The 21,865-nt window shown below is 45.9% G+C and overlaps 2 protein-coding genes across 3 annotated transcripts; one reads left to right on the top strand and one right to left on the bottom strand.

The window, feature by feature from the left end:
• The first annotated feature begins 2,836 nt into the window (after window positions 1–2,836).
• On the top strand, window positions 2,837–21,076 carry MARS1 (methionyl-tRNA synthetase 1). Of its 2 annotated transcripts, XM_028484706.2 has the most exons (22): window positions 2,837–3,005; window positions 3,817–3,907; window positions 4,068–4,146; window positions 4,225–4,359; window positions 4,707–4,782; window positions 5,030–5,202; window positions 5,380–5,486; window positions 9,483–9,599; window positions 9,743–9,946; window positions 10,696–10,897; window positions 13,184–13,258; window positions 17,060–17,230; window positions 17,403–17,498; window positions 17,637–17,754; window positions 18,229–18,442; window positions 19,181–19,312; window positions 19,420–19,524; window positions 19,616–19,802; window positions 20,360–20,431; window positions 20,556–20,579; window positions 20,669–20,761; window positions 20,861–21,076. In XM_028484706.2, the coding sequence occupies exons 1-22, from the start codon at window positions 2,897–2,899 to the stop codon at window positions 21,005–21,007; spliced, it is 2,727 nt and encodes a 908-aa protein (XP_028340507.1). In that variant the 5' UTR covers window positions 2,837–2,896; the 3' UTR covers window positions 21,008–21,076. The 2 variants fall into 2 exon arrangements, with proteins under 2 accessions (XP_028340507.1, XP_007103952.1); XM_007103890.3 differs by lacking the exon at window positions 20,556–20,579.
• Window positions 21,061–21,856, bottom strand: DDIT3 (DNA damage inducible transcript 3). Its single transcript, XM_007103887.4, has 2 exons — window positions 21,719–21,856; window positions 21,061–21,610 (listed from the first exon to the last, which is right to left on the bottom strand). The coding sequence occupies exons 1-2, from the start codon at window positions 21,854–21,856 to the stop codon at window positions 21,242–21,244; spliced, it is 507 nt and encodes a 168-aa protein (XP_007103949.2). The 3' UTR covers window positions 21,061–21,241.
• Window positions 21,857–21,865: the final 9 nt, after the last annotated feature.

The following is a 21,865-nucleotide window of genomic DNA, read 5'->3' as shown; positions in this document are numbered from 1 at the left end:
TGCATTGGCAGGTAGATTCTCAACCACTGTGCCGCCAGGGAAGTCCCTATTTATTTATTTTCTTTTTTGGCTGCACCATGCTGCTTGAGGGATCTCAGTTCCCCAACCAGGGATTGAACCCGGGCCATGGCAGTGGAAGCCCGGTATCCTAAAACCTAGGCCACCAGGGAACTCCCAATTTAAATTTAAATTTATAAATATTTATTGAATGCTTACTACCATACGTGCCAGGGCAAGAACCACGTGCTAGGCATTGTCAATTAAGATGCCCTCTCTTGGGGAATTCCCTGGCTGTCCAGTGGTTAGGGCTCAGCTCTTCCACTGCAGGGGGCATGGGTTCCATCCCTGGTTGGGGAGCTAAGATTCCGCATTTTTTGGCGCGGCCAAAAAAAAAAAAAAAAAAGATGCCCTCTCATAACAATTAAAATACAGTGTGATAATCACTATGATAGGGGAAATACTATCATCTGTTGGAGCACATAGAGGATGTACCCAATTGCCCATGCCAGAAACCTGGCAGCCAACCTTAATTTCTCTTGTTTCCTCACCACTCACATTTAATTGATTATTAAATCTTTCCAACCTGTCTACTTCCTTTAATCCCTACAACTACCGCCCTTTTTAGCCCAGATAATATGACCTTTGAACTAGTCTCCTTGCATATAGTTCTACTCCTCTCCAGTCCATTCCTGGCACAGCAGCCAGAGTGATGCTTCTAAAACATAAAAATGGCCAGCCACTCCCCTGACTTAACCATTCAAAGGCTTCCCATTTTCCTCAGAGTAAAGTCCAAATTTTACAGTGTGGTTTACAGAGACTTTCTCCTTTTAGCCTAGTGTTTTCACACTCCCCACCACAAACTCCATACTCCAGCCACACACTAATTCCTCACATTCCTAAGGAGCATTGAGGTCTCTGATCCTTTGCATAAGTTGTTTCCTCTGCCTGAAACACTTCCTCTCCCCACTCCTACCAATCTCCACCAGGTTAACTCTTACTCATCAGCTAGATCTCCATTGAAAGGTCATTTGCACAAGAAGGCCTCTCTTAACCCCTTAGAATTGGGTAGGGGCCCTAACTAGGAGACCCTACAGCAGACTTTACATTCCCACATTATAACTTTCATGACACTTTAAAGGTTATTTGACTTTCTGACTTCCCAGGAAGTCTGTGAGCTCCGCTAAGGCAGAAGCCTATATCTATTTTGTGAATAATCGTATCTTCAATGCATTGTATAGCACAAAGTAACCTCTCTGTACCTCAGTTTCCTCATCTGAAAAATGAGAATGAGAGAAGCTACCTCATAGTTTGTTTGTAATTTAAAAAATAACAACCATTCTCTTATAACCCACAATTTTATGGGGCAGAGACTTGGGTAGGGCTCAGCTGGGTGATTCTTCTGTCCCATGTGGTATCGACTAGGGTCACTTGGTGGTATTCAGCAGGCAGATAGATGGGTTGGTCTGGAGAGCATCACTCACATATCTGACACCTTGGTGAGGATGACTGGAATGCTGGGGTCAGCTGGTGCTGTCAGCCAGAACGTCAACATGGCACCTCTCCTAGATGGTAATATCAGGGTAGTTAAGACTTCTCACATGGCAGCTCAGGGCTATCAGAGTGTTACAAGAAGCCTGGGCAGAAGCTGCAAGTTTTTTTTTCTTTATAAATTTATTTATTTATTTTTGGCTGCATTGGGTCTTCGTTGCTGTGTGAGGGCTTTCTCTAGCTGTGGCAAGCGGGGCCTACTTGAGCGGGGGCTACTCTTCGTTGTGGTGCATGGGCTTCTCATTGTGGTGGCTTGTCTTGTTGCGGAGCATGGGGTCTAGGCGCACGGGCTTCAGTAGTTGGGACACACAGGCTCAGTAGTTGTGCCTTGTGGGCTCTAGAGTGCAGGCTCAGTAGTTGTGGCACACGGGTTTAGTTGCTCTGTGGCACATGGGATCTTCCTGGACCAGGGCTCGAACCCGTGTCCCCTGCATTGGCAGGCGGATTGTTAACCACTGCGCCACCAGGAAAGTCCCTATAAGGCTTCTTATGGCTTAGCTTCAGAAGGCCCACCACAACCACCATAGAGTTTTTTGAGAATTAAAAATTTTTTTATTTTTGTTTTTTTGTTAGTTCTTTTTGAGAAATATATATATATTTATATATATGTATAAAAAACAGTGTCAAGCTCATAAGTACAATTAGGTATTAATTAATCTTAAAGGTATACAAAGATGATTAAGAAGGGTCCCTTTCTCAATTACTGATACGTGCTTCCTTGAATAACCTATACTTTTTGACAAACTCTTAGCCTTCTTACTCCGCCTCAACTTACCTTTTTCCTTTACATGCTCCCTTCCCTTTAATGAGATTGCCTGGCTGCATATGCGCGCTTCAGAATGGTATTAAATCAATATTTAATAGTCACATTCTTTTTTCTTAATAGGATATGTACCCTAATTTTCATTGTGTCACTAACGTAAGTTTATCATAACTCTCAACTCTAAAACTCTGACTCTTATGAACTCGAATCGAGAGTCAGCCATTGCGAGTAGCCGCTGTCATGACATCGCCACTTCAGCAAGATGACTGGTGGCCTCGGTTTCCGTCACCGCCCTTGGTCCGCTTTACAGGATTAAAGTGCGCCGAGCCCCACACGTGAAGATCTCCTCGGCCCTCCCACCAAAAAAGTGCTGCTCTGGCACAGCATCTACTGCCTCTCCATCTCTATGACACTCTTTTCCTGTTTCCTAGTGTTGCATGATGGGAGAAATAGTCTACTTTCCGGGAGTCTGGCCGGGGGAGAGGCCACATTCGGAACTCCATTTCCCGGCGTGCCTCGCGGCGGTCGCTCATCCCACTGGCGGGAGACCGGTTCCGGTTGCATCAGCGTGGGATCCACGGCGAAATGAGGTTGTTCGTGAGCGAGGGCGCCCCGGGGAGCCTGCCCGTGCTGGCCGCGGCCGGGAGGGCCCAGGGCAGAGCGGAGCTGCTCATCAGCACTGTAGGCCCGGAAGGTAGTCTGCTGGTGCTGGTGGGCGGTGGATGAGCCGGGCGGGACTGAAAACACGCCGACGACCACCCTACAGTTTTCTTCGTCAACCCCGCCACCCCCACGCACTCCCGTCAACCTTCTCCCGCATTATCCTTGGCCACCCCATCCCCTCTTCCTTCCCAGTCGTACCTTTCGTCCGTCACTTCCCTTAATTACCCTCAGTGTACCCTTCTCTTGCCTCCCCTCCTTCGTTTTCCAGGACCTCGCCTCACTCCAGTGAACCTCTTTCCCTTTTCCAACCTTCTCCTACGCCTATCAGGCAACCCACCCCCCCCACCACGTCACTCACATGATAACCACCAGGTTCTCCTTTGTCGTTCTTAGGAAACCCTGCTTTCCTCTTCTAAGCACACAGAGACACACATACTCTCTTCGGTTTACCTCTTCTTATTCCCAGCCATCTGTTTGGGTGACTCTTAAGCGGTTCTCTTGTCAATCCTCCCAGTTCTCTTAATTTTGTTCTCCCACTGTAGCTCAGATCATTCTCATATATCCTAATTATTTTCAGTTGTTCCACTTCTTGGCTGCAGCACTACCCCACTACCACCACCTCCTCACTGCAGTCCCCATCTGTTTCCAGCTGGCCATCTCAGCTGAACACCTGCTGGTCTCTCCAGTTCATTCTGGACCCACCCCCTTTCAGTGGTCCTATCCTGACCCTCTCCGTGAGACTGCCCATTCCCCCCCACCCCGCCGTGAAGTTGTCCTTCTAAGTTGACAAAGCATTTCTTTTCTTTTCTCTGTTTTTCACCCGTCTTCCTCTCCCGGGTCAGAGTGTGTGGTCCCGTTCCTGACCCGGCCTAAGGTTCCTGTCTTGCAACTGGATAGTGGCAACTACCTCTTCTCCACCAGTGCAATCTGTCGGTCAGTACTGGTCCTTGATGCAGGGAGGTGGCTGAATAGAATCAGGGATTATTGTCCTCTGTGTAGCCTTGTTTACAACCCCTGTTTCACTGGGGGGTGAGAAATGGGCTAGACAAATGGGCCCCTTTAATTCTGCCTCTGTTGCTCTCTCCCTGGGTAGATACTTCTTTCTGTTATCTGGCTGGGAGCAAGATGATCTCACCAACCAGTGGCTGGAATGGGAAGCGACAGAGCTGCAGGTAGGACTGACATGTGGGGAATGGCAGGCAGGCTCTTGCTCTGCAAGGCTGCCCTGACCCGTGTCTCCTGCATTTTAGCCAGCTTTGTCTGCTGCCCTGTACTATTTAGTGGTCCAAGGGAAGAAGGGAGAAGATGTTTTTAGCCCGGTCCGGAGAGCCCTGACTCATATTGACCACAGCTTGAGTCGTCGGAGCTGTCCGTTCCTGGCTGGGGTGAGTTGGGCCTTGAGATGGGTACTGGGGAAAGCGATATGATATACGAATTAAGAAGGAAGACTGTATTCAGAGTTCAAACCTTCCAAACTGCCGCTTACTAGCAGTGTAAACTTTAAAACTCACAAAAACTCTTTAAACTTCATTTTTTTCACCTTTGAAGTGAGGGTAATGTATTACTGTCCACCTCAGTGGGTTATTGTGAAGGTTAAGAGAGGTAATTTAAAATGCTTAACACAGTGCTTGACACATAGTAAGTGCTTAGGAAATGTACGATATTGTTATGTCAATTGGGAAGAAACTGAGTGTCTCACCTGTGTACTTCTTCCTTTCTTTCCTCAACAAAGGAGACAGAATCTCTAGCTGACATTGTTTTGTGGGGAGCACTATATCCATTACTCCAAGACCCGGCATACCTCCCTGGTGAGAACTGTGCATATCACTTCTCCACCAGCCCCAACCCCAGGAGCTTGGTGTAGGGGTTACAGAGTGGGCAGTAGAATATTGAGGACCCATTTTGAGGTGTAGCTTGACAGGGCAGCTATAGCAGAAAGATGGCTGAGGGAACTGGGAAAGGCAGCTGGAGAAGCTTTGTGAAGAAGGGGAGGAGGTCCCTTTCCGCCTACCCATTCTAGGTCTTACTGATTGCCTCTTTTCTTCCATGCCACAGAGGAGCTGGGTGCCCTGCACAGCTGGTTCCAGACACTGAGTTCTCAGGAGCCATGTCAGCGAGCTGCAGAGACTGTGCTGAAGCAGCAGGGTGTCCTGGCCCTCCGGCCCTACCTCCAAAAGCAGCCCCAGCCCAGCTCCTTTGAGGGGAGGGCTGTCAGCAATGAGCCTGAGGTTTGGAACAGAGCAGAGGGGTCCCCACAGAGCCTCAGTGCGTGAAGTGGTGGGTGGCTTGGAGAGGGACTTTGAGCGTGACTACTGACTTTTTCAGTTAATGGAGAGCAAGGAGAAAAGTTCTTTACTCTAAGGCCCCCCCCTCACCTGGTGAGGGATACTGTCCACTCTTCATAGGAGGAGGAGCTGGCTACCCTATCTGAGGAGGAGATTGCCATGGCTGTAGCTGCTTGGGAGAAGGGCCTGGAAAGCTTGCCTCCTGTTCAGCCACAGCAGAATCCAGTGTGAGTAGGCACACATGAGTGGGGCTTGGTTTCGTACATGGAAATTGTTGATAGAGCCACTACCTGCCTGTCGAATTCTCTTTGCTGACCTTTAATTTTCTGTCCTCTCAACCTCTTGGCTAATACTTTGGATATACTGTCCATCAGTCCCATCTGCACCCATGTTTTCAGCTACTTTCTGTCTACTGATTGCACCTAAATCTGTTTTTTCCAGTTCACATATATATTCTGAGCTCCAGACATAGTTGTCAGACTATCTCCAAGATTCCTTCACCTCCACTGGCATTGCAAATTCAATGCGTACAAAACCAAACCTATTACCTTCCCTGCCAGCTTCTCTTTCTCCTTCATTCCCTTGTTTTAGTGAATGACTCCCACCTTCCACCTAAAAATCCAGGCCAGAAATCTTGGTGTCATCTATCTATACCCTTCTCTCATCTCTGCTTGTATCATTTGTTCCATTACCAGGTCATTGATTCTAACTCCTAAAGAGTCCTTGTATCCATCCCTTCTCCCTATCCTCACTGCTGCTACCTGGGATTGGGCCTCACTATCTCTTACCTTCTCCTTCCGTGCCATCCCATGCTCCACACTGCCACCAGAATGGCTGCTTAAAACTGCCTATGTTATCATCTCACCTTCCTTTTCAGAATTCTACAGATGGTTTCTTTGTGTAGTTCACAAGGCCTTTCATGATCTGGCCCCTGCCTGCATGCTTAGCATCATATTCTGTTACTCTCCTGATAGCTAAGGTAATATTCACACACATATGTAGATTTTTCCATCGAAATGAAATGTCTGTAGTTCTGAACATGTTGTTCAATAAAGATTTAAGTATCCACACCTTGTCAGGCCCTGTGTGCTGGGAACTGGGTCTACAGAGGGGAACGAAACAGATAAGACTGTGCTCTCATACCACTTTGAGTCTAGAGATATAGACAGGTATTTAAAAAATACTGTTACTCATGAAACTAACACAACGTTGTTAATCAACTATACTGCAATATAAAATTAAAAGTTAAAAAAAACTTGTCACACAAAGGTATAATTATAAATTTTGGTAAGTACTATGAAGGAAAAGAACAGGATGCTATGAGAAAATATCACAGGAGATTAACTTAGAAAAATGGCATTTGACCTAAGACTTACAGGAATTCCGTGGTGGTTCAGTGGTTAGGACTCCACGTTTTCACTGCTGAGGTCCCAGGTTCAGTCCCTGGTTGGGGAACTAAGATCCTGAAAGCCGCGCAGCATGGCCAAAAAAAAAGGGGAACTAAGACTTGCAAGATGAGTAGAGAGTTAGGCAAGGGTAAGTCTGGGGGAAGGGTGTCTCAGATAGAGCAAGCATCATGTTTGGTTCTTTATAAGGAATTTCTAAAAGGCTAGTGGCTGGAGGCTGGTCAGTCAAGGGGCAGTTGGGTCAAGATGAGTTTTAAGAGGAAGGCAGGCTGAGATCATATACTCTCACACCTTGGTGTCTTTGCCCATGCTCTTCCTTCTCCCTGGAATGCCTGCATCTTACCTACCTGCTGTACAGTTGTTCAAGAGACCAGTTCTATCATTTCTCTATAGAGCTTGTGAGAGTCTTAAGTGCTTCATCTTCTGGGAGCTCCCATTTTCATATTATGTTGTAATTGTCTCTTTTTAAACTTTTTTTTTTTTTTTTTTTTTAAATTTTTGGCTGCATTGGGTCTCCATTGCTGCACGCAGGCTTTCTTCTAGTTATGGCGAGTGGGGGCTGCTCTTCATCGCGGTGCGCGGCCTTCTCATTACAGTGGCTTCTCTTGTTGTGGAGCACGGGCTCTAGGCACGCGGGCTTCAGTAGTTGCAGCACATGGGCTCTAGAGCCCAGGATCAGTAGTTGTGGCGCACGGGCTTAATTGCTCCGTGGCATGTGGGATCTTCCCGGACCAGGGCTCAAACCTGTGTCTCCTGCATTGGCAGGCGGATTCTTAGCCACTGTGCCACCAGGGAAGCCTTATAATTGTCTCTTTACGTGTCTGTCTCCTCACTAATCTGTAAGCTTATTGAAGGCAGGTCCTCTCTCTTTTATGGTACACATTTTCTAGCACAGGGCCAAGCATTTGGTAGATTATGATAAAATTTGAATGAATTAATGAAAGTTTGTCCTTTGTTCATTCACTCATTTTGAATATTTCTTTGAGTACCTATTGAGGATTGTTTTAGAGGTAATAAAGAATAGGAGATAGATTTTCTCAGGTGTTTATACAGGCTAACATGTTTAAATGTGTACTTAGAGGAGGAGACAATTGGCTAAAGACCCTAGAGCCAAACCAGGCTATCTTCTGTGCTTTTCCTTCTGACTGAAGGGCATCCCCAGTGTCTTTTTTTTTTTTTTAACCTTTTTAAAAATTAAACTTTTTATTTTGAGATAATTGTAGATTCACATGCAGTTGTAAGAAATTATATGCAGCATCCCCAGTGTCTTGATCAGGCAAATTCCCACCCATTTTCGAAGCCCAACTCAAGTAGTTCTGCCTCTGTGAAGTCTTAGTCTTAGGCTGGAGATGCTTGCCTTCCTTCGAGCTCCTTGGGCACTTTGTACCTCTCATCGCACTGATCCAGTTAGAAGTTATCTGATAGAACGTAACCCTCTTGAGGGCGGAACCCTGGGCGTACTCTGTGGTGGTGCATGTCTGCCACCGTAGTAAGCACACTCAAGATGAGAGAGACGTTACAGGGTGACACAAAAAGAGCACCACAGAATGTGTGGTACAGGATGCTTATGGACTCAGGATACAAGGATGACTGGGTGGAAGTCCGGTTGTCAGTAAAGAAAGGCTTTCCTGAAGGAGCTGATTTCTAAGCTGGATTTCAGAGAAAACTATGGTATTCAGTCATGGGGAGAAAAGTCAATGAATCCAGGAGAAAACAGTGAGATCTTTCTCAAGGAAACGAGCTGTAAAATGTTCCAGGAAGTAGATGGAACATCTAACCGGAGATATAGCATGCAGCTGGGAAGAAGGGTAAGGTTAACATGAGGGAATCATTGGAGTCTCTATTAGCAGAAGAGATTATGGGACTCTGTGAGCTTGCAGGATGCCCAGGGTTGAGGGACACGGTAAGTGATGGTGGTCAGCAATTGTAGATTAAGAATGGTTGGAAGTAACGCAACATTGGAAATCAACTATACTTCAATAAAAAAATATATTAAAACTGAAAAAAGAGAGAAAAGAATGGCCGGAAAGATGAAAGGAAACCTGGTGAGGTGTCAGTGCCGGGGAAGGGGGTGAGTACAGGATGTGTGCCGCTGAGCTTTCACTGGTGATGAAGCGTGAAAAGAGAAGAGCAGACTGAGTGACTTCCGACAGCAGATTGAGTGGCGTGACTAGGAATGATCCTGGGAAAGTGGGGAAGAGAGGGTTGCTATGAAGGCAATGGCTGGTTCCTGCTGGTTTGAGTCAGGCCGTGAGGAAGTGACAGATATGGGTTAGGGAGGGAAGACTCAAGGGATATGAGAGGACTTGGGAAGGCTTGTGTATGGTCTGGCGAGCTGTAAGCATTTCAGGTAGTGAGTAGAGGTAATGTTAACATAGCACTTGGGAAGAAGGGAAGAGGTCAGTGCTGGGAAAGCGTTTTTGGGTGGCATTGGCTTCTAGGAAGTCAGCAAATAATGGTGGTTGGACAGATCCTGGGGAGAGTTGTCAATACCCCAGAGTTTGGAGCCTGGGAATGAGCTAAAGGAAAAGGAGTACTTAGAGTAGTAAAGAGAGACAGAGCTCAGTGTCAGAATGAGGCTTCTTAGGAGCAGTACACGAGGCTTGCTTGCTGTGGGCAAGGCCCTGTATTCGCAACCGTAGGGATCTCAGGGCTTTTGGGGGAGTTTATGCTCCAGTGGATTCATGTGAGGAAAGACTTCAGGTGGACGTGACCCTGTTACAGTAGAACAGATGCATCTGGGTGTTCTGTGCACTTTGGGTCCCTCTTGACCCTCTCTTCTCCCCGCTGGACTGTTCTCTTCCTCTTCCCCACCAGGTTGCCTGTGGCTGGGGAGAGGAATGTGCTCATCACCAGCGCCCTCCCTTATGTCAACAATGTCCCCCATCTTGGAAACATCATCGGTTGCGTGCTCAGTGCCGACGTCTTTGCCAGGTGGAGCCAGCTGCTGGGGGAAAGCCCTGAGGGAGCAGTGGGCCTTAAGGGAATAGGAGGCCTCAAGTGGGGGAAGCCGGAGGGATCCTGGGTACATGGGAGGGGCTGAGATGGGGCCCCATGATCACCACATTCCCTTCCAGGTACTCCCGGCTCCGCCAGTGGAACACCCTGTATCTGTGTGGGACAGATGAGTATGGTACAGCGACAGAGACCAAGGCTATGGAGGAGGGTCTAACCCCCCAGGAGATCTGTGACAAGTACCATGTTATCCACGCCGACATCTACCGCTGGTTTAATATCTCGTTTGACATTTTTGGTCGGACAACCACTCCGCAGCAGACCAAGTAGGTTTCCTCTAATCAGGCAGAAATGGAGAGTGGGGAAAGTGGGAATATCTAGGAGACAGAAAGAAGGAACCAAGATTGTTCCCCGCCCCCCACCCCCAAACATCCAAATATTGTCCTGAAATGTGTGCCAGGCATTATTACGGGGATTCATTGTGTGCAGAAGCCTGACCAGGGCTGAAGATGCAGCTGAGGGAGGGAAGAGACAGGACTTAGGCTCATGGGAAGGACCTGCCTTCCCTCTACCGCCTCCCTTCTCTTCCTGGCCGCCACTGTCTCAGGACAGCCCCTCCCACTCCTGTGTTTATAGCAAATACACTCGTTTTCCTCTGCCTGATTATCATCCTTATAAAAACTGCATAGTAGACAGGCTGCCAGCTGAGAGTGCTGTGCAGTTTAGCAGCGCTCTGATTTAATTTTAATTTTTAGGACATATCAAAGAACTAAACAGTCCTATTATCCTTTTGGAGATTTTTGTTAATGAAGAATACAAAACAAATCTGTATTTTACAAAAGTAAATTCTAGAGCGATGAGGAAAGAGATCGTGTGGGAAGTTGGGCAATTTATGTGAGGTGTTTGGGCTCATCAGTAAACTCCCTACAGATAACTAAGTGGCCTCTGACTGATTTCTTTGGCACTTGGACTGAATGGGTTTAGATCCTGGGTGGAGTGGCAGGAGGGAGGGGCGCACCACTTCCTCTGACTTCCCCCGGTCCACCCCTCCCCTGTCCCTTGCTCACCTCATCAGAATTACCCAGGATATCTTCCAGCGGTTGGTGGCCCGAGGTTTTGTGCTGCAAGATACTGTGGAGCAACTGCGATGTGAGCACTGTGCCCGCTTCCTAGCTGACCGCTTTGTGGAGGGTGTGTGTCCCTTCTGTGGCTACGAGGAGGCCCGGGGTGACCAGTGTGACAAGTGTGGCAAGCTCATCAATGCCATCGAGCTCAAGGTGAGAGGAGGGTCTCCTGGGAGCCCGGAAGGAGGCAGTCGCTAATCTTAAGGGACTCCCAGTCTGGTCTGCCTCAGGTTTTTTTTTTTTCTTCCTTTTTTTCTTCCTTTTTTTTTTAATTGAAGTATAGTTGATTTACAATGTTGTGTTAATTTCTGCTTTACAGCAAAGTGACTCAGTTATACAAATACATATTCTTTTTTATATTCTTTTCCATTATGGTTTATTCCAGGATATTGAATATAGTTCCCTGTGCTATACAGTAGGACCTTGTTTTCCATAGGATTTTTGTTTTAGCATTCAAGACCTTTCACCAGTGGCTCTTCCTACTCTGTCCTGGCAACTCATCGCTCAGTTCATTGCATAAATACTTACTGAGCATTTACTATGTGCTTGGCATTGTGCTGGAAAATCGACAAGTTGAGTTCATACTACCCTACCTTTGCTCCTGCTTCATACCACCTGATCTGCATTTGTTTAGTTCTTTTTCTCTTCCATATATACCACCTTTTCTTCTACTCCATGTTTATTCATTTGGTAGTTCATTCATTGATTCATTCATTTATTCAACAAACTTTTTTGAGTCTTTACAGTAGGGTAGTCACAGTTCTAGGTGTTGAGGATGTAGCAGTGAACTAGATTTTTATCTAGTGCGGGAGGAGACCAACACTAAAGATAGAATAGAGTTACTCCAGGGTAAACTGCCTGGAAGATGTGGTGGAGGGTGACTTCTGGGGGAAGAGTTAAGCTGGGTGATTAGGGAATGCCTCTCAGAAGTAACATTTGAATTGAGAGTTTAACTGAAGAATGAGAAGGAGCCAGGAGGTGATGAGTGGGGTTAAGAGTGTTCCAAGCAGAAGGACCAGGAAATGGGAAGGCCCAAGGCAGCAAAGCGCTGAAAAGGGGAATTGAAAAGGCCAGTGTGGCTCATAGTGAGTCGGGGTGGGGGTGGATGGGTGGTGGTGGATTGAGACAAGGTCAGAGAGGTAGGCAGTGACCCGATTTCCAGGGCCCAGTCAGCCATCTGGGAGTGGAATGGCATGCTGCTCTGTGGATAATGGGTGGGAGGGAAGCAAGAGACAAAGTGGGGAAACCAGTTTGGAGGCCAGTGGTAGCTCAGAAATGGGATGACGAATAGCTTGGACTAGGTTAATAGCAGTAGAAATAGCGGGGTGGGAGGGGGGAAGGATTTGAGATATGTTTTGGAGGCAGACTCTATAGAACTGGATAGACTGCAATTCGGGGTGATAGGGAAGTCAAGAGAATGACGACTTGTATGCTTTTAGCTTGAGCAGCTTGGGCGGATGGTAGTACTGTCTATGAACACAGGCAAGATTGGGTGAAGAAGAGCTTTCCTGTGGAATGCAGTGATACTATTTGGGTTTGTTAAGTTTGAGGTGCCTCCTTAGACATCCAAGGAGGGATGTTAGGTAGGTAGTTGATATAGGCATGTGGAGTTCAGGAGAGAGGTCCTGAGAGAGTTATAATTTCTCACCTTCAAAAACCCAGATCAAGGGTTTCCCTGGTGGCGCAGTGGTTGAGAGTCCGCCTGCCAATGCAGGAGACGTGGGTTCGTGCCCTGGTCCGGGAAGATCCCACATGCTGCGGAGCGGCTGGGCCCGTGAGCCATGGCCGCTGAGCCTGCGCGTCCGGAGCCTGTGCTCCGCAACGGGAGAGGCCACAACAGTGAGAGGCCCGCGTACCGCAAAAAAAAACAAAAACAAAAACAAACCCAGATCAAAACTGATTCAGAAGCTTTCATTGGTTAGCTCCACCAGTTTACTCCTTTCGCCATCATCCTTCAATGTTTGTACAGTCAAGTTGTGCCATGAAAATAAGTATTTCTTGACGTTTTGCCGTGTGAAAGCCTGTGCTTGTTTCACACGCAAGCCCTCTCTCCCCGATTGATCGTAACTTCCTCAAGGAGAGGAACCGTGTGTCTTCTCTTCGTTGCTCTTTCTGCTCCTCACACAGCTGCGTACAGTGCAGGGCTCTGGGTCTAGCCTGTGCTCAGAGAATGCTTTTTCCTATTCTTTGGAGTGAAAGGACACAGATGTGAAACTCTGAGTAGCAAATGTTGTGCTATGCAGACCTGAGTCTGCAAGTTCAGAGAAGGCCCAAGTTAAGTAGTTCGTGAGTTGGTGGAGTGTGAGCGTGAGGCTAAGCTTGGCAGACGGGGACCTCATCTCTCTGTGCCTCCCCCCTCGCCTGGACAGCTCCTGGCCTGCAGCCTGATCCTGACTGTCCTACCTTGGGTCACCCCTTCTCTTGACTTTCCCTTCACAGAAGCCTCAGTGTAAAGTCTGCCGGTCGTGCCCTGTGGTGAAATCCTCTCAGCACCTGTTTCTGGACCTGCCTAAGGTGAGTGGGCCTTTCCCTCAAGCCAGTCTGCATGGCCTCCTCTGCCCCCTCTGCCTCAGCTACAGGCAGAGGCAAATTTGTACCAAATCACCCTCTTATGTTTTTAATTTCCATTTTAAAATTATACTTAACATGCTTAAGGTAAAAAGATGTAACAGGAAAAGGGCACAAAGTGAAAGGTCCAGGCCCATCTGCCAAGAGGTATTTACTACTGCTGATTTTCCTTTGTAGCACTTGCATATGAAAGTATTCTTATGCCTTTTTTTTTCTCCTTAATACAAATTAGATCATGGCATTCATATTCTTCTTCAGTCTACTTTCTTTCTTTTACTTCACAATGTATCTTAACCAATTTTTCACTTTAGTGGATTTGCTGCTTTTTTTTTTCCTTTTAAACTTTTTATTTGGAAATAATTTCAAGCTTGCAAAAAGAGTTGCAAGAATAAGCAGTTGCTGCTAGAACAAAGAACCTCGTGTTCTTTACCCACAAGAACCTCATGTACCCGTTACCCAGATTCACTGGCTGTTAAGATTTTGCTCCATTTGGTTTAGCATATTCTCTCTCTCATACATGTATGCATGTGTACTTATATACCCTCTTTACTCTTGAATGCTGCCTTGTGTGTTTCCTAAGAAAAAAGACATATTCCTGCATAACTACAGTATGGTTAACAGCTTCAAGAAATTTAACATTGATATAGTTGTGTGATCTACCAGCCATATTCCAGTTTTGCCAACTATTCCATTAATATCCTTTCTAGCATCATTTTTCCTGTAGTGTAGAATCTGGCTCTGGATCATGTATTGCATTTAGTTTTTCTGTCTCTTTAGTTTCCCTTAATCTGAAACAGTTCCTCAGCCTTTCTTTATCTTTTATGACATTAACAGTTTTTAATAATATAGGCCCTGATTCCCCCTTTTAAAAATAGAATATTCATTTTGGATTTGTTGTCTGTTTTCCTCATGGCTAGATTCAGGTTATGCATCCTCAGTTGGAATACTACATAAATGATACTTTGTTCTTTCCAGAGGCACATCATGGCCATTTCCCCCTCGTTGCTGATGTTAATTTTGCTCAGTCAAGGTGTTACCCAGCTTCTCCACTGTACAATTAATATTTTCCCCTTTGCAACTTATAAGCAGTCTGTGGGAATACACTTTAAGACCATGCAAGTACTTTGCTCTTCATTGAAAGGTTCCCTCTAAATTTAGCATCCATTTATTTAATCATTCTTACCTGAGCCAGTTTTCCTTAAGATTCGCCAACGCTGCCACTCCCTCCACATTTACCCTTCTCCTTTATTCATTTATCTCATTTATTATCAGTGTCAACTCATGGATTCCAGTTTTTTTCAATGGTTTATAATTGATTCCTGTCCTAAATAATTTTCATATTCGAATTGTCCCTTATTTGGCCAATGGGAGCCTATTCAAGTTTATTTCGCTGGGTGTTTCTGAGGTCTCCCATCATTTTTTAAGCACTTCCTTATTTTCTGGCATAGCAGGATATTCTAGATTCATCTTGTTCGAGTCTGGGATTCAACCATTTCTCGACCAAGCCCTGTTTTCTTTTTAAGTAGGTAACAGTATTAGAGACCAAGATTTAAGTGTGCATTGCTACTGGGGTGTCTTTGCTTCTAGGCCCTGTCAGCAGAGAGTTAGGCATTTGTTTTGGGTTCACACTGACACCTGAAATTCCAGTCCAGCCCCATGGGGTTCTTCCTCACTTTCCCTCATCTCATATTTTTATTTCCCTTCTTCCAAACACTAAGTACTATGGTACCCAACAACATTATTTACTCATTTGCTCGATTCTACAATACACCTAAAAATTTCAGAATTGCTTCACCCATACCACTATCAAAAAACCTACTAAGGTGAGTTTAGGGTTTACTGGCAGTCCTGCCCCTTCCCCCCCAAGTGCGGGTATATAATCAAATATGTTCAAAATTGTCTTGGCTTAGTATTTTCCCCCTTTAGTGTGGTTGTGTTACTGAAGTAAGCCAATAAGTTTGGTTCATTTGCTTCTAGTTCTTTTTCTCTCCTCATACTTACTAACTTAATTTTTTGAAAATGTAGAACATCAGTATGCTTCTAAAACATCAAAACCATGCAAAAAGGTATACTCAGAGAAGTGTCATTCCCTCATTCCCTTTCCTATCCAGGCTACCTTGTTCTCCCATCTCCTCTAGGTGATTGGCTTTGTTTTCCGATTTAGTCTTAGTGTGTTTATTTTTATAAAGATAAGCCTATATATATATATATGTGTGTGTGTGTGTATGTTATTTCCGCTTATACAAAATATAGCATACTGTATATACTCTTTTGCATTTTGTCTTTTTCACCTAACAGTATGTTCTAGAAATGACTCCATGTCAGGATTACTCCATATCAGATCATAGAGATCATCCTTACTCAGCCTTGTTTGTTTATTTAAACAGCTGCATAGTACTCCATTTTGTATGGGTACCATGGTTTTTTGTTTTGTTTTTTAAAAATATTTATTTATTTGCACCGGGTCTTAGTTGCGGCATGCGGGATCTTTAGTTGTGGCATGCAGAATCTTTAGTTGTGGCATGCGGGATCTTTTTTTTTAGTTGTGGCATGCAGGCTCTTAGTTGTGGCATGAGGGTTCTAGTTCCCAGACCAGCGATTGAACCCGGGCCCCCTGCATTGAGAGCACAGAGTCTTAACCACTGGACCACCAGGGAAGTCCTGTGGGTACCATAGTTTATTTAACCAATTTCTTGTGTTTGCCATTTAGGTAGTTTCCAGTATTTTGCAGTTAAAAATACTATTGCAGTGACTAACCTTGTGCATGTGTATTTTTGTATTGTGGGAAGTGTATCTTCAGGATAAATTCCTTAAAAGGGATCACTTGCTGTGTCCAGGAGAAATGCATATGTAGTTTATTGCCAAATTTTTCTCAATAGGTGTTATTCCATTTTACATTCCTCCCCGTAGTGTGTGTGTGCATTTGTTTGCCCATAGCCTCACCAGTAGAGTGTGTTGTCAGGTTTTGGATGCTACAGTATTTATGTGGATGAATCACATGAACCATCCCTTACAAGATTTATCTTTGTTTTTCTGCTTACAAAAGTGATATACGCTTGTTTTTAAAATTTCAGAATGAGGGAATTCCGTGGCGGTCCAGTGGTTAGGACTCTGCACTTCCACTGCAGGGGGCAGGGGTTTGATCCCTGGTCAGGGAGCTAGGATCCCACAAGCCGTGCGGTGCGGCCAAAAAAAAAATGTTCAGAATGAAATACATGGTGTAAAAGTGGATGTTCCCCTTAATCTCATGTGAGAATAAAGCACTGAGATATAGTTTTCCTCAAAAATGTTTTGGCCTTATGTTAATCTGTGTATTACTATTCTTTATTTTTATAATAATAGGATTATATCATATATTACTGTTCAGCAGTTTATTTGATTAATGTATTTCTGAGATCTTTACATATCAATACATAGAGGTCTTCCTCACTCTTTTTAAAGGGCTTATAAGTATTTCATTATGTTGATATACCATATTTCTTTAAATTCTACTGAACCAAGTGAATTAGTTTTAATTTTTGCTGTGGTGAACTGTGCACTTCTTTGTAAACACATCTGTACACACTTATGTGAATATTTCTGTTGAAAAAAATCCCTAGAAGTGGAATTGCTATGGCAAAGTCATGAATCCTTAATTTTAATTATATATCACCAAACTACCCCAAAATGGTTGTACGTATTTATCCTTATGGTGACCACACACGCGACTGTCCTAAACCAGCTCTCTGTGCTTCTCTGCTGTCTCAGTTGGGAAAGCCGCTGGAGGAGTGGTTGGAGAAGACGTTGCCTGGCAGTGACTGGACACCTAACGCCCGGTTCATCATTCGTTCTTGGCTTCGGGATGGCCTCAAGCCACGCTGCATAACCCGAGACCTCAAGTGGGGAACCCCTGTGCCCTTAGTAGGTTTTGAGGACAAGGTAAAAACCCTATGCTTTATTCATATCTCATATTATTCAGCCTTGGGATTGAAACCCTGGGCTAGCAGAACAGACTGTTGATTGTGTCTTGATTCAGTCTGAGGCTTTGGGTTGGCGAGGTTTTCCCAGTGTTCTTGCATCTTACTGTGTCTTCTCCCTCCTGACCTTCCAGGTATTCTATGTCTGGTTTGATGCCACCATTGGCTACCTGTCCATCACAGCCAACTACACAGACCAGTGGGAGAAATGGTGGAAGAACCCAGAACAAGTGAGCAGTTCTTTGTTAGCCTGTCAAAGACCTGGGGAGGGTGCGTGTATAGTGGGGGTGGTTAAGGGTGGGTAGCTGATCTTTCTTGGGCCTTTGAAGAGGATCTCAGGAGCTCTGTCTCCCAATTATATTCCATAGGTGAGCCTGTATCAGTTCATGGCCAAAGACAATGTTCCCTTCCACGGCTTAGTCTTTCCTTGTTCAGCCCTAGGAGCTGAGGACAACTACACCTTGGTCAGCCACCTCATTGCTACAGGTACCCTGGGAGATTGGAGATGGGGATGTTCTTAGGGAATGAGGGCCAAGACAGTACTTGGAAGAAGCTCCTGGAGAGGTGCTAGGTCTTGAGTTAGGAGTTGAGATGAAATAGGAAACAATTAGAACATGGAAGCTCAACGCAGAAAAAGGAAACAAGAACCTGAAGAGAGCAAAAGTCCAAAGCTAAATTTTGTAATGGGTAGAAGTAAACAGAAGAAGACCAGAATGCAGAGGAAGGATCTCCCAAGTTCTGTGCAGGCCAGCTACTCTAGAACTGAGGTTGAGGGAGAGGAAAGAAGAGTTAGTGGGTCAGAGAGGAAGGACATGGTTTTTTTTGTTTTATACAGCAGGTTCTTATTAGTTATCTATTTTATACATATTAGTGTATATATGTCAATCCCAATCTCCCAGTTCATCCCACGAGGAAGGACATGATTTGAACAGATGGTTCTCATTCTCCTTCTCTGTCCAGAATACCTGAATTACGAGGACGGGAAATTCTCTAAGAGCCGGGGTGTGGGAGTGTTTGGGGACATGGCCCAGGACACAGGGATCCCTGCTGACATCTGGCGCTTCTATCTGCTGTACATTCGGCCTGAGGGTCAGGACAGTGCCTTCTCCTGGACAGACATGTTGCTCAAGAATAATTCTGAGCTGCTTAACAATCTGGGCAACTTCATCAACAGGTGGGACCTGGTGAGGGGTGAGAGTCAGCAGATGAGCCTGGGCTGGGCTAGTAGGCCACGTATGCTTGGGGCAAGTTAGTTGTAGAGATGTGATTTAGCAGAGTTGGTCACAAAGTGAATTTTTGCGAATTATTTTCTTATTAATGTTCTTTGTAGAATTGGAAATGTGTTCTTTCCTAGCAAAAAGGTTCACTTGCAGACCACTGAAAAGTTTGGCTGAAGAAGGGGGTTATTTTAGCAAAGGGGTAGGAGACTTCCGCTGTACTTTTCAGTTTTGTTACTTCAGGCTCACATTCCATTATCAGTCCCTATCTCAGCTACTCTGCAACCTAAAGAAATATCCTCCATGGCTACATGCGCTTTCAGGTTTGCTCATTAACCACATTGAACAGATAGTCCCTACTAGAGGATTTATTTGTTTGGTAGCAATTAATGCATATTTCAACTTGATCATTCTGAGTTTTTAACTTCTTAAAAATAAACGGTTGCTTAACTTTATTAGTTCCCTTTATATAAGGGATATCTGTATATAAAATGTCTGTTATGTGCAGAGTCATATTCTTAGGGGAGAGGGAGAATAAGGAATTAATTTGTTAAGTTTTGCCTTCCAGCTTGAGGGAGCCAGGTGGTTTCAGTTCTGAGAAAACGCAGAATCATGAAAATCGTGTCAAATTTCTCTAAGGAGACTGGGCAGTAACTCCTCTTTTCTCTCCCCTCTCCTTCCCTCCTCCCATCCAGAGCTGGGATGTTTGTGTCTAAGTTTTTTGGGGGTTTTGTGCCTGAGATGGTGCTCACCTCTGATGATCGGCGCCTGCTGGCCCATGTTACCCTGGAGCTCCAGCATTATCACCAGCTGCTAGAGAAGGTTCGGTAAGTATCTACACCTCTGTCTCAACTCAGTGATCTGCTGGCATGTTGAGAGCCCCATACTGGTCCCCCCAGAACCCTGCACCTTGGCCTGCATCCTTCCTTCCCAGGATCCGGGATGCCTTACGCAGTATCCTCACCATCTCTCGCCATGGCAACCAGTACATTCAGGTCAACGAGCCCTGGAAGCGGATTAAAGGCAGCGAGGCTGACAGGTAGGTAAGGAGGTAGGGTTGGCTCCAGGAATAAAGTGGCTGGTAGGCTATGTCCTCCTGGGGGTCGTGACTAATATCTTTTCTTCCCCAGACAGCGGGCAGGGACAGTGACAGGCTTGGCAGTGAATATAGCTGCCTTGCTGTCCATCATGCTCCAGCCTTACATGCCCACGGTTAGTGCTACCATCCAGGACCAGCTGCAGCTCCCACCTCCAGCCTGCAGCATCCTGCTCACAAACTTCCTGTGCACCTTACCAGCAGGACACCAGATTGGCACAGTAGGTCTCGGAGATTTGGAAGAGCCAGCCTCTCTCAAAATTCCTGCTTTTGCCAAGCAGCCTCTGGGGAGGGGTCAGGGAAGAACTTAACTTTGGGCATGAGACTCTCATAGCTATTCTCCGAACGCCTTCCCCACTCATCCCTACTCTGCACTTAGGCTTGTTTCTAATATAAAGTCCTTGGTATTGGTTTACAAGCCCAATGTTTTCTGTAGCTCATGTATCCTCACTGTCCTTCATGCCAGGACCCAAGGGGCAGGGAGAATACAAAGTAACCACTTCCTCAGCACAAGGTGATAAAAGTATGTACACCTCTAAGCTTTTGCATCAACCTAGCATCATTAAATAGTTTAAATAATTTTTGACCCCAGTGAATGCTTTTTCTGGATTCTTTACTGAAATCAGCAGGTATTTGCTCAGTGTTACACTCTATAAAAGTTTTTTTCCTAGACTACTGAGTTCCTAAATGTCAGGAGTTGGGGTGGAGAGGCCCTCTGTATAGTCTGGTAGCGTTTATACCTAATCAGTGAATGATTCTGGAATTCTTTTTTTCACAGGTCAGTCCCTTGTTCCAAAAATTGGAAAATGACCAGATTGAAAGTCTGAGGCAGCGCTTCAGCGGGGGCCAGGTGAGAAAGCTAAAAACTGTGCCTCACTCACCAACAGTTAGTATCCTTCAGTAGCCCTCACTCATCCCTCTTTCCACCTATTGGCCCTGATGCTTCCTCACTTCATTTTTCTTTCCTGTCTTAGCTAGAAGAGTCCTTGTCATTAAAGGTAATCACTTTCCCCCTGAGATGTTATATAAAACTTGAGGTCGGGGGATGTTTATGATAGCAGGTGCTAACTCTGTTGTTGATCTCGAGGCAAAAGCATCCCCCAAGCCAGCAGCTATAGAGACTATGACAACAGCTGGACCACAGCAGATACAAGTGCTGATGGATGAAGTGACCAAGCAGGTACGGAGCTTAAGCCCTATGGGAGGTTGGAAAAGCTGAATCCTAAATAGGTCATTTCTGGTCTCACTGTTGTGATTCCCCCATCCCCTCTTCTCTCAGGGCAACATTGTCCGAGAATTGAAAGCACAAAAGGCAGACAAGAACCAGGTTGCTGCAGAGGTGGCTAAACTCTTGGATCTGAAGAAACAGTTGGCTCTAGCTGAGGGGAAACCCCTCGAAAACCCTAAAGGCAAGAAGAAAAAGTGAAAGTGAGAACTTGGGTCCTAGCAAGTCACTTTAATGTATGTGGACAGTAATAAATAAATGTACAATCTCTATATACATGCCGAGACCCTCTCCTGTCATCTACCCTAAGTTTTCCCCCTACTGAATAGATGGGGGTGGGAGGGGTACATCATTGGCATAGGTGAGAAGGTGGTTAGTAGTTACTTCCAGGAAGGGTCAGAAGTGGCCCGAGGGGGAAGTGCTGGTGCCAGCCGTTCATGCTTGGTGCAGATTAACCATCCGGTCAATCAGAGCTCGGCGAGTCGCCTCCACTTCCCTGGTCAGGTGCTCGATTTCCTGCTTGAGCCGTTCGTTCTCTTCAGCTAGCTGTGCCACTTTTCTTTCATTCTCTTGTTCTTTCTCCTTCATGCGTTGCTTTCCAGCCCGTGCTGGGGACTGGCCACTCTGTTTCCGTTTCCTGGGCCTTTCTTGGTCTTCCTCTTCTTCCTCCTGAGCCGGGGAGCTCTGACTGGAATCCGGAGAGCTGGGGCTCTGGGAGGTGCGCGTGACCGCTGCTCGTCCTGGCTCCTGGGTCAGCCAAGCCAGGGAGGCGGGGTCAAGAGTGGTGAAGGTTTTTGGCTCTTCCTTCAAAGGAAGGAGGAAAGGCAGAGTAGGTGTTAATTAGCTGAGAAGGGACGGGCAGTACCCCGCAGCCCCTGCCCCCCCACCCAGCATTAGGCCTAGCATTCTTACCTCCTCGTTTCCAGGGGGTGAGATATAGGTACCCCCATTTTCATCTGAGGACAGCACCTCCTGCAAGTCCTCATACCAGGCCTCCAGCTCCCAGCTGGACAGTGTCCCGAAGGAGAAAGGCAGTGACTCAGCTGCCATCTCTGTGGC

This window comes from Physeter macrocephalus, unplaced genomic scaffold, assembly GCF_002837175.3.
Source record: "Physeter macrocephalus isolate SW-GA unplaced genomic scaffold, ASM283717v5 random_215, whole genome shotgun sequence".
Taxonomy (NCBI): Eukaryota; Metazoa; Chordata; class Mammalia; order Artiodactyla; family Physeteridae; genus Physeter; species Physeter macrocephalus.
Note: the sequence above shows the minus strand (reverse complement) of the source record. Positions and strands in the feature narration are given on the sequence as shown.